This window comes from Apis mellifera, linkage group LG11, assembly GCF_003254395.2.
Source record: "Apis mellifera strain DH4 linkage group LG11, Amel_HAv3.1, whole genome shotgun sequence".
Lineage (NCBI taxonomy): Eukaryota > Metazoa > Arthropoda > Insecta > Hymenoptera > Apidae > Apis > Apis mellifera.
The window spans coordinates 10,888,867-10,901,273 of record NC_037648.1 but is presented as its reverse complement, the minus strand read 5'-3'; the positions used below and the strand labels follow the sequence as shown (position 1 = coordinate 10,901,273).

The 12,407-nt window shown below is 40.1% G+C and overlaps 1 protein-coding gene across 3 annotated transcripts in view; it reads right to left on the bottom strand.

Annotated features, from left to right (window-relative positions):
• LOC100577879 (carbonic anhydrase-related protein 10) overlaps positions 1-12,407 on the bottom strand; it is a 180,353-nt gene that overhangs the window by 46,408 nt on the left and 121,538 nt on the right. For all 3 annotated transcript variants that reach the window (XR_003305590.1, XM_006566261.3, XM_026443656.1), the window contains exon 4: positions 1,279-1,470. Coding sequence is in view for 2 of the 3 variants with exons in the window: in XM_006566261.3 (XP_006566324.1) it covers positions 1,279-1,470 (192 nt within the window). In the remaining variant the exon portion in view is untranslated. The remainder of the gene's footprint in view (positions 1-1,278; positions 1,471-12,407) is intronic.

The following is a 12,407-nucleotide window of genomic DNA, read 5'->3' as shown; positions in this document are numbered from 1 at the left end:
TTAAAGATTCCAATCCTTTCTTCTCCTTTTTCCTCTTTGATGAAAGATTTGAATAACGAATGTTATTAGCACTCTCGAAAAGAACACGTATTTTATATACATATTTTTCGTTTTTTTGAATTTCCTTGAAAAAGAAGGAATGTCCTCGTTAAGGATTCGAATCTTTTCTTCTTTAAATACGAATTTTGAGTAGTTAAATAATTTTAGTATTGTTGAAAGGATATTTCGAAAAAGAGGGAATTAGAAGAGGTAGGAAATGAAAATTGTGACGCGATCGATTACGATTCGAAGGTTTGAATGAAAACAGAAGCGAGTTGAATTTTTCAACGAGGAATAGAGGGCATCGTTTCGTTTCTCCAAGATTTCGATTTGGGCGTCGAAACGAGGACTAGCATAGGTAATGCATAATTAAAAGCAGAAACTCTAGCGAATTTTCAACGGGGAATGGTCAAATATCGATCCGATGAAAGATTCAAGGACTTTAAAATTCCCGCTCGTCGAATAATCTTCCACGGTATGCTAAACGCGCTATCGCTAATTCCGTTTATTTCTTTCCTTTTTTTCCCGCCCTTTCCTCTTATTTTTACTTCATTTTTCTATGCCTTTGCTTCCCATGGGATAAAACAGTGATATCGTTTGAAAGTAGATTCGTTTCTGTATAAGCGCTTAAAAGCGATATGAAATCGTTCTTTCTTTCTTTCTTTCTCTCTTTTTTTTTCCCCTCCCGTTTCTATTTTGTCATCCTTTTGTCAATTTCACGGTTGAATTTTATCAGATTTCACCAGACCAAGAATATTAAATTTTGCGTGCGACCGAAGTGTCTAAAATTTCAATTTTTCACCGGCCTGCTTTCAAATCGTTGATAAATTTTTCTTTACTCTCCTCTCCTTTCTTTTTTTCTTTTCTTTTTTTTTTTTTTGCGAGATAAAAATAGTTTTACAATCTTTCAAAAGAAAATCCGAAACGTACGTTTATTTATTACAAAATTCGGAATATAAAATTAATTTCTTCTTTTTTCCTTTTTTTAAACTTTTTCGAACAATCTCAATTGTTATTAATCTACTAATCGATTCATTCCAATCGCGTTACAAATAAGATTAGAAAAAGATTTTTTTAAATTTAGAAAAATCGAAAAGTATATAATTATCCTTGTTTAATCTTAAAATACCGAAAAATCTTAAATCAATGCAACCGCGTTTCTCCAACGAACGGAGTTTTCACGGAAATGGAGAGAGAGAAAAGAAAAAAAAGATCGAGTATATCGATCATTTCACTCACCTCGGCGGGGAAAGCGTAATTATTAATGCGATGCTCCGATCCATGATCGTTATCCATCCCATAGTGTATGTAGATCTCCTCGAACTGATAGTGATAAGCTAACGGCCCACCCGTTATATTGACCCGCACCTTCGCCTCCCGATCGGCCCTGAACACCAGGAACTGGCCGGTGTTGTACAAATGGCCGGAAACCTGAAAAACGAAATAGAATCGAAACCTTTCTCGTAACATCTCCATTTCTAATACGTACTCGACCAAAGTATATATTCGTTTAAAAAAAAAAAAAAGAAAAAAAGAAACGATACTTTTCAATCATCACAAGATATTTTAAAGAATTTCATTATTTTAAAACGTTCCCGAAATTTTCATTTCTCCTTGCAGATGAAAAAGTTTTCAATTTTTCCCTTCCAAATACAACCGAATAAAAATTATTTGCGCACAAATAAATCAATCTCTCCGGAAGAAAAGGGGATTCGAATAAATTTCTCTCTCTCTCTCTTCCATGGATTGATATTCCACCGTTTGAGAGACGCAAACCAACTTGTCTTTCCAGCCCTTCATCAATCCGTAATTACGAATACCCTTCTCTCCATTGGAAACGAATAAAAGTCGAAACTGATGAGAAAAATCGGAGGATGCGGAGAGAAAAACACTGATGATCCGGGGGAAGAGGAGGAGGAAGAGGAGAATGTATAATTAAAATCGCCTAACTCTGTTAAGTCCCGCGCGAAACGCAATTATCCCCGTAGTAGTATTACGCGTGACTCACTTAAATCACCGTTATAACGACGGGGGTGAAAATTTTAATCCATTGATTTCGAATTTTCTAACTTGCCCCCCGTAATTCAACGATTTTAACGATCCGTCTTCGACAATAAACTTTCCTCGATCACGATTCCGTTGAAACAACGAAGATTCTGGCAAACGTTTGTCGATATATAATTTCCAAATATACGTTGATAATTGGCTCCACGATAATCCCATTTACGTTCTTATCATTAGAATTATTCTCTTCTGGATCATTCCGTTTTTTGATGGAAGCTCACGATTATAGATCGTGTTTATAACTAACGCATCGGTAATTGCTGTTCGATGAATTTTAATTTCGAGCGTTGTCAGAAGGATTGTTTGGTGGATAGTTTTTGATTTAAATTATTCTTTATATTATCGTTAATAGATCCAGTTTATTACTGGATATAAACCAGTAGATGGTTTTTCCTATTTAACGAAGGCAGATTATTAACCGTTTACTGGAAGCATTATCCGATATTGCGATATTAAAAATAATATTCCTTATATTATTCCAATATATCTTCGATTCTCGTTTTCTCCTTAATATTGGCAAATTAATTTCTTTCGAAATTCTCTAAAACATCATCGTTCCTTTCTCTAATCCTTGATTCTTCCTCCCCCTCCCCTCCCATTCTTGGGAGACCTTTTCAAGGCTACCTCCACTCCCAAGAAGGAGGAAAAGCTTTAAAGGGTGGTTACACCGGTCGACCAAGAATACAAGGAGGAGGAGGGGATCGTGGAAAAAAGGGGTGGGGGAGGAGTTCTTTGTAACGAGGTTAATGAAGCGGGCAGAGTATACACAGGCGTTACCGCGCGGTGTTTCGAGGCCGCGTACAAAGCGTTAATTTCGGGCGGAAAGAGCGGGCAGATGAGCATGGTCAAGGCTTTACTAAATTTCTCCCTACCACCCACGATACCTAAATTACCTCCCGCCCCACCTCTATCTTCAACTATGGGGCTCTCATCTTCGGAATCACGGGGACCCGGTTTCCTTTCCCGGACCGTTCTAATTAGTACGCCATCGTCAATGGAACGTTGGCAACGTTGGATTTGTCGCGTAATCCTCTCCATCTCCTAACTCGTTAACTTGGAAACGTTTCGAAAATTGTTTGTTGATCAAACATTTGTCAATTGTAACGAAGTTTCGACGAGATGAATATTTTTACAAATTTCTCCGATCGTCTCGTTTTCATAAACGCTTCTTTAACAAGTTTTTAACAATTTCAATGTTTCAACATCTATCTAAAATTAATTCAACTCGCCAAATCCACTTCGAAACACCGGCTCAACTATTTCCTACAAAACATCCTCGCTCTCTCTCCAAAGTCTCTTCGCCTGCAACGGGAACAACGTCGTTTCACAGGTTGGCGACACGAGTCCTCCGCGAATTCTCCTCCCCTCCCCAACTTAGGGCTAATTATCGAGGCGGTGGAAACACGTTGGCCAGGGTGATCCCCTTGACACCTCCGCTAATTTCTTCGCGGCGTAACGAGGACGACGAGGAGGAGGAGGACGGATGTTTCGAGAGGTAGGAGCAAGAAAGGGCGCCAGCTCTCCCTCTTCTCTTCGCCAGATAATTGATTAGGCATTTAATTGGACGGAATAGCGGGGCCAGACACCCCCAGTTGTCGCTGTTACTACCCTCGAAGAACGAAGAGTGGTGGTGGTGGTGGTGGTGATGGTGGTGGAACAGGCACGAGTCGTCGACGAGGGGAAGTCCATTTTCTTGTACGTCGCGTGAAGCTGAATTATGGCGTCATCAGTTAGAAATAATGAGGTAACCCGAGGGGGTGGAAGGAAAGCGGAGGTGGAGGAGGACACGTCGGCAAAAGTCGCCGGCAGATAACTTATTATTTTGCAATAGATTCCAGATCTCTGTTCCGGCCGACTTCCGGTTAAATACGTCCACGTTTCTGCATCGCCGCTTCCGGTTTTGCTTCGTTCACCACATTTTTTCTTCTTTTTTTCATCGTTCGCTTTAGATCCAACGTTTTAATCCCGTCCTTTTTTGGATACTTTTCTTTTTTTTTTGAAATTGGAAAAATGTTTATATCGTAAAGGAGTATACGAGGTATTTCGAAAATTTTAAAGAATATTGTTCGAGATCGAGGATAATTATTAATAATTTAAAAGAAATACTATACTTTCTACAGGCTCAGCATTAATTGAAAATTCTTGGGATAGTAGAACAACTATTATCTAAATTATCTATTTTTGATTTTTGTAATTCTACTAATACTACTTAAATTACATCAACATTAATTTTTATCGAAACCAGTTTCCAATTCTCAATCAATTACCAACCTCGTTCAAATAATTCCGATAATATTAATTATCACGATCTAATTTTAAAAAAGTCCTTCACTATTGGATCGTTTATTGCCAATCCCCCTTATAAAATTTTTTCTTGAAAAAAAAAAAAAAAAGGAAATCCCAATTTCATCTTTACAGATTCATCCACATTCCTCGTCGAGCAATTCTCCCCAGACTTGCTCCAGAAAGAAGGTCGTCTCCCCCTCCCCTCCATCGGAATATAAATCCAAAGACCGACGCCAAGAAGTAGCATAACTCATCGAAAGAGCATAACTCATTATCCCCCCGGACGGATCCCTCCACCTTTTCGACTCTAATTCGCGGATAATCCTCTCCTTTTTCACCCCCACTCCCCCTCCTCTTCCCCAACTTCGAACTCGGATCAATGAGGCCGCCGGAAGAAGAAGAAGAAGAAGAAGAAGAAGAAGAAGAAGAAGAAGACTCGCTGAGAGAGGAAGTCTGCAAGGCCTCTGAATCCTCACAAAGGCCTCTCCCTCGACTTCTTTCCTTCACCCTCCTCTCTTCTCCTCCTCCTCCACACTCGCGAGAGAAGCAAGGGAACAATCGTCATCGCGAGTTTTGTTCCGTTTCCGACGGATGGAAAATTCACCGCGTCGTGAACCGCGTCGTCGTAATTCGCTTCCTCCTCTCCTCTCTCCTTCCCTGAAGAGAAGTTCATCGGCGCATCGGTGATTAATGGAGGCCGCCATTAACTTTCTTTCGGCCGAGTTTTCGAGGGAGGAATCAAAGGGAAGTTTCGCGGAAGGAAGGGTGGGAAATTTGGGTTTTTGGCGGGTTTGGAGAAAGGATCCCTCCCAAACTTTGACGGGAATCGATTGTCTCGCTCTCGGGCGAAGGGCGAACGTCGGTTTTGTCCTTGAAACTTGCAATTAATCGCGTTTCTTGGTTGAGTGAGGGGGGAAGGGAGGGGAGGCTTGATACGGCTTATTCTCGGGGCTGATCTGATAATAATTAGGTACAAAATCGTATAATATGGTAATGAGTTATTATGTATATATAGTTTAGATAGTTTGTATCTTCACGTACATTTTGTATAAGTTGTTGATAAATTTATTTATTGTTGTAGAAAATTACATCTTCGAGGAAAAGTAATATGTACAACAATTTGATTCAATTAAAAAAAAATATACTCGTGGCACGTTTGATGTAATCGACGTAAAGCAAATAAAAAAGATACAAAAAGAGGAAAAATTTTAACAAAAATCCTTTGAATCGAAACAGAAGTAAAACGATTTGAAGATAATTTCGAAGATATTACGTCTCCTATCCTGTACTATTTTTACAACTGCACGCGATTCTGCATTCGATTATGGAAAAAAATCTGAGATCGAATCTCAACAGGGCTTGAAAATCTCCACGAGAACCTTTGCTCGAAACGGAAACGTTACTTTAATCGGTATTTCACAGTTGCGGGGGAACGTGGACGACCACGATGGTTATCGCGGAAAGGAGCCGGCGTCACAGGCGTTCCAATTCTCGTGGAACAATGGCCTGGACACGGAGAGTTAACTAACAACCATCCCCTATTTATGCGACAGTTACGACGATTTATACACGCGCCGTCCTCTCTTCGGCCACCCGTTTATCGGCAACGAGATACCTGTTCGATTACCTCGATGGACGAAGAAAATTGCCGAGGGACGTTTGTTTCTCGAAACTAATAAACCAATTTTACATTTTATTTATCAATTCCATCCTCATTATACTTCATTGCGGAAAGAAAAATTGTTATTTAGTCTAAATTTACTTGTTTCGAAAGAAAGAGCATTCCATTTCTTCCAAAAGTTATTACATTTCTTCAAGAAGAAGAAAAAGAAGAAGAAGAAAGGTACGTAATAATTTACAAAACGATCAATTCTTCCAATTAACTCTTCGCGCGCTTTCTTCGAGGGAAGAGGAAAAAAAAGAGAAACGTAAAAAGGGAGACAGAATATTTGCCTGGCCGCGATACCGGTTACGGATATTCGGTTTATTCTCCAACAATGGCGGTTCCGATTCGGATTCTCTTTCGCGAGGAAAAAGTAAGAGGCGGAACAATGGGCCGCCCTTTATTCAGAATCGCGTTGCCCCGAGTAAACGAGCCCCAGTTCTCCATACCAAACGTTTAGAAAGTCACGGCTATTATCTCCTCGAGTACATTCAAACATCTTTCTTTCTTCTCCCTCTCCCTATCCGTAAACAAATATCGAAACAGGACGGACGACATATATCTTCTCCCCTTCCTCTTATTCCTCTCCATTCTATCTTCCTTATTTTATCATCTTTCCTTCTTTTTTCGGCCAGAAGCAAGTGGAATGTGCATATCCGTCGTATCGATAAAGTTAGAGATCGGTGGAAGGGGAGGGGAGAGACAGGTCCACGTTGAAACGGACGCAAGGGGGAATAATAGGATGGGGCCGTGCATTTCGGGTAGAATGGTTGGACCGAAAAATGGAACAGGACGGGGCCATAACCGCGGACAAGGATACAAAAGGATATGGATGGAGCTTTCAAATAAATTGTAAGTAACAATCCCGGCAAATATTACTATCTCCCCCTCCTCTTATTATCGATCATCCCTCCCTATGAAAATATAGTTAAAATTGCACGCGAGTAACGTGAGTTGGAGAAATTAACCCGGCAGTGAGAAGATTTCCGTGTCTATATTTTCTCTATTATATTTTGTCGTTTACTCGACCGGTAAGTTATGATTTTAACCGATTTGTGAGAACGATCGTCGCTGCGACGGATTGGAGAAATTTCTCGCTTTCGAAAAGGATTGAATACTTTTATCATTTCTCAAAGAAACATTATATAACAATATTCGCGAGAAACAAATGTATCATAAGCTCTAATAATTTTCATTATCCGAATAATTACACCAATGATATCCCGATCTCTGTAATATAATAACACGAGAGAAAACAGCAAACTGAACAGAAAGCTAATCTTTGTTTCCTTCCTTTAATCTCCTCAAACATCTCAAAAACGTCTCCCTCTCCATTCTCCTCATCCCGAAAACAGAAAACGAAGACGCTCTCAGAATCTATCCTTCGAAACGATTTCTCGAATCTCGCGAAATTACGCTTGTCCGACAATGTCAGGATCGTCGAGGGGGGAGGGGAGGAGGCGAGGCTGGAATCGAACGGAGAAATCGGCGGGGGAGAAGAGGGGATCGGTCCAAGACGTACGCCCCAAGTCGGCCGGTTCGTTCTATTGTTTAATTTAAGTGGCAAAGTTTAAACCGGGTTAAACGGCGTATAAATTCAGCGTCGGTGTACGCGAAGCCATCCTCCCCTCCCCTTTGGGTTCGTCCCCCTTCTTCGCGCCCTTTTCGAGAGAGCCGAGTTTCGAGTTGGGATGAATCGTGTCGATGGTATCGGTGGAGGAGGATGAGGAGAGAATACGAAATGGATCGTGTGTTTAAGGGAGGAGACGTGACGTCAGTGCGGGTTCCGGTTTAAGGCTGACGACGGTTCCGCTTTTGGTTTTTCACTTTGTTCGTCCCCTTTGTTCGTTCTCTCTTCTCGTTCGCCTGGATTATCTCGTGGACAGATTTCTGAATGGGGATCCAGATTGTGCGACATCTTTTGGAAATTGTTTCGATTTCGATAACTCGATTCTCCAGATGGAAGCTCGGCTTTTTTTTTTCGGTGATCGATTTATGCACAAGCTAAGTTGTAATCTCTTTCTGTATTTTCAAACGTTTATCGATCGAAGTAATTTTTATCGAACGAGATTGGAAACTTAAGTTTTTCAATCCTTTCGATCTCGAGGGAATTGTTTCGATAATAGATGGAAGCTCGGCTTTTTTTTTTCGATGATCGATTTATGTACAGCTAAATATTCGATTGTAATCTCTTTCTGTATTTTCAAACGTTTATCGATCGAAGTAATTTTTGGAAACTTAAGTTTTTCAATCGTTTCTATCTCGAAGGAATTAACATTATCCAACGGATCCAAGTTAATTTCTCCTAATATATTCGCTGTTTGCATATCTCGTTCAATCTCACTTCACCCTAAAAGATTTTTAATTAATTATACCCCCCAATCTATTTCGATTGTTTGAATTTTTAACTACTTTTTCGAATCCAACTTCACTCAACATATTGCCAGACAAGAATATTAAACAAAAATATACATCAGCAATCCTTAAACAAAATCCGATAATTTTGTCCGAAGAAAAAAAGTAACAAAGCTACGAAGAAACGTTTCTCTTTCGTTCTATATTTCGTTACATAAAGGGCGATATATAGGTCGACGATAAATCTGAAGAAAGGAAAACAAAACTCTCGCTGCTTCGACAGGATTATCTCCACGCTGTAATTCACTCGAGTGTACCAAAACGTGTAACAGGCAACGAGCGAGAAGGGGGCACGTGAGCCGAAATAGAAACGAGGCGAAACACAAGTTATGGGTATCAAGGTTTTGCCCTTTGTCTCTGAGCGGCACCCACGCGCACGCTCCTTGGGGAGGGGAGGGGGAGGTATAAGATTAATAGTTACATTACGGGGGGGATGCGTCAGGCCAGATCCATTTGGGCCTGTGTATCGCGCTACTTCCTTAGAAATTAATATTCTAAACAGCCCATTAATTCCGCGGACACGCGAGACTTGTCGCATTAATAATCCAAGGATAATTTGCGCGGATAACCGGTGTACGCTGTGTTGCGTTTTGGAAAATTTGGAAACTTAAGTCTATGTAACGAGGATTGTACGAGAATCTTGTTCGAATTGCCAGTTTTCTTTTTTTAAAGGGAATATTGAATTTTGGAAAAAATTTATCAATTCGAATCCTGTACAATTTTCTTTCTTTAAAGAAATAAATAATAGGGATGATCGTTCGAAAGACTGAATTTCGGATCGAGATTCAATTTCATCTCGAATAGTTTCGAAGTAGAGATATAATAAAAGATTCCTCCTTCCAAAATTTTCCAAACAAAAACAAACGTTGAAAAGCATTGCTTTCGAAGACAGCCATCATCAAAGAAAAACGATTATTTTCCTCGACTCAGAGAAACACGATAGAATTTTCAAACGGGCAATTTCGACTCCAGTTTCCAACCGGAGAATTTCTTTTCCCTTCAACTGTTGCTCTCAAAGTGCTCGAAGAGTTAAAAAAATTAACTTATTAAAAAAAAAAGTCGAAATGATCCCAATCTCGATACAAAAACATTTCCAAGATCGAAATAGCAACAGTTTAGCAAAAATTCGTGCAGCGTTTTTTTTTTTTCGAAACTTCTTCCCGCGGAATTTCCACGGAGGAACGTTTCATCTTTATGCAGAGTGTTTCGAGGGCGGGGAGGGTGGTCGAAAGAAACGCGCATAGTTCGAATTTGTGGGGCAGGGCACAAAGTGCCTTCCACGGAAATGCCCGTGAAAAGGTTTAAAACGCGCATCCAGGGGATCGTTTGCTCTTCACCCCTCCTTCCGTTTCCTTCTTCTTCTTTTCCTACTCTCCAACCTTTCGCCCTTCTTCCAAGCAAGTGGCAACTTCTCGGGGCAGAAGTCAATCCTTCGAAAATAGCCGCATTCTCATCGGATGCGCTTTGAAGACGTGGTTTCTCGCTGTCATTGTTTGACCCCTCCAACGATCTTGGCTTCCTTCTTCTCGTCTCGTATCGGTTGGAAGATACGATTCTTAGATTCTTTCGCGATGAAGAAATGTCTGTATTTTGTGCGTGAAACTCTTTTCTCACTGATGAAATTTAAAAAGAAGCTTTCAAAAATTTCGTTTCAACGATTCTTTAGGTTAAAATTTCCCTTTGTTTCTTGAAATCTCTGTTATTTAAGAGGAAGAAATAATATAACCCGGCCAATTATTTCATCTTGTTGAAATTGTTTCCAAATTCTCAACGTTTCATCTGTGTAACTTTATAAAGAATATTTTTATAATTCATTTATCGAACTTTCGTCGGAATGGAAAAACGCAATCCAAGTTTCATCGGTTAAAAATAAAACGGGAGGAAGGGGTACAGGCGTGAAAGGAGAAGGAAAAATAAAAGAGGAAGGGAAAAAAGTTTTCTTACGTAAACAGGGGAAGCAAGAGCCAATAAAAATAAGAGGGAGCCGGCTCCATGATTAAACGACTTGGTTGGTTTCCTTTTTTTTGCGTGCCACCTCATTGTTCCGTCCAGTTCCGCGGAACCGTGCCAGACTTCAAACGAACGCGCCGCCATTTTTGAGTTTATCAAACAATAACACTTGGCGAAGTAGCTTTCAAAACACTCGTCGAACCTCGTCGTTTTCTTTCTTTCCTCTCTTCCTCTTCCTCTTCTCTCACTTCTCCATCATCGTGTTGCGAATCCTCTGTCTTGGAATTCTTCAAACAGTTTGTACTTCTTTCTCCCTCCACGATCGAAACAATCGAAAACAATCGTTCCTCGAGAAATTTTGTACAAATATGGAATTTCTTTTCTTTTCGGGATTCGATACCGAAACTTGATTTATTAACGGTATAAAACGAAGCAGAGAAGAAGTATTCCCCGAGGATAGGGAAATATTTCTTTTGGTTCGAGAGTATAGAAACTTTCGATGATTATTATTTCTTTTTTTTTTATAGATCACTTTTTCAAATAACGTCTACTCGCGAAAAAATGTATTTTCAGTCGGTGTATATATATATAGCGAGATATTATATATGGCGTTTAAAATAAAATACGGAATTTAGGAGGAAATATTTTTTCCTCCCCTCCCCCGGGAATATCCTCGCAAATTTTTAATATCATCCAACGTTTCAATATTCGCATTATCGATATTAAAACACTCGCCTCTCCTCGTTACATTACCAACAGCAATTAAACATAGACGTTATTAAATATATTTCGCATTTTTTTAATTATGATCGACAATTTCGGGCGAATGGAACGCGGAAATAAAATCAAACCGAATTTGCATTAACATGTAAATGGCTCCTCGTTTGTAACACGATGTATATATACACGATTTTTTGTTGATTGCAATGAGCATTGCGTGAATATTAAAGCGGAAATTTCGATCGAGAGAAGATTGAACGAGCCTTCGAGCAAACAATTAACCAAAGACGCTTTTCAATTATTGAACAACTTTCATTCCGCTAATAAACTGTATATCCCAATTGGTATAAATTGCCAACAAAACTCGTTCAACCTAAAAATTTCCAGCCTCACCGTCTTCACGTCTGAACGCAAATGCAACTTTTCCCCTCGCGTCAAAGCGGAAGGAAAACGAGGAGAACCTCGCGGTGTTCGCAAATTTCAATTCGCGCCTAACTCTTTACGAGGAGAGAAAGGAGGATGGAATTTTTCATGAAATAAGCATTCGAAACAAAGGATTTTTCCATTCCTCATCCACAGTGCAAAGGAAATCGTGGGGGAGGGGACGAGAACGCGAAACACCGGCCACACGTGCGCTTTGTCCGATTTTCAGACGGAATCCCTCAAAGGCGAAACCTTTCCGTTTCCCGTGCGCGAAACGTGCTGCTAACTCGAATCGCGGATAGAAACGATAGAAACGAATCACGTGGCCGTCTCAGCTGACACCGATGATTGCAGACACGTGAGCAGAAGCCCCGATTCCCAACCTATCCCTCCTCCCCTCTCTGTCTGTTTAGAGAAATGGCCCCTCCTCCCCCCGATTGGATCAATCTCCCCCACGAACGAGACGATATTGCTTCGGATTCCCTCCACTTTTCCATTTCTTCGATCGATATCGACTACTCTTCGTTCTTCTTTTTAACTAAAATGACGACGATTATTTTTTTCTGAACGAGACAAGTCGATGTTATTCGTGAAAATTAGAGGAGATTAAAAAAAATCTAAATATCGGGGATAAAGGAGAATATGTTTCGTGAAAATTTAATCAATAAAGCCGCTGAAATGGAGAAATTTTGAATTATGAACATTTGTCAACAGAAAAGAGGAAGAAAAGTTACTCTCTCTTGAGAAATTCTCTATTTTCTCCAACAAATTTTCTTTCATTCGGCCCCTTTCATCGGGGAAATCGGTAATGGGGCACGTCAGCCCCTCCTAAATATTCTCGAGCTGT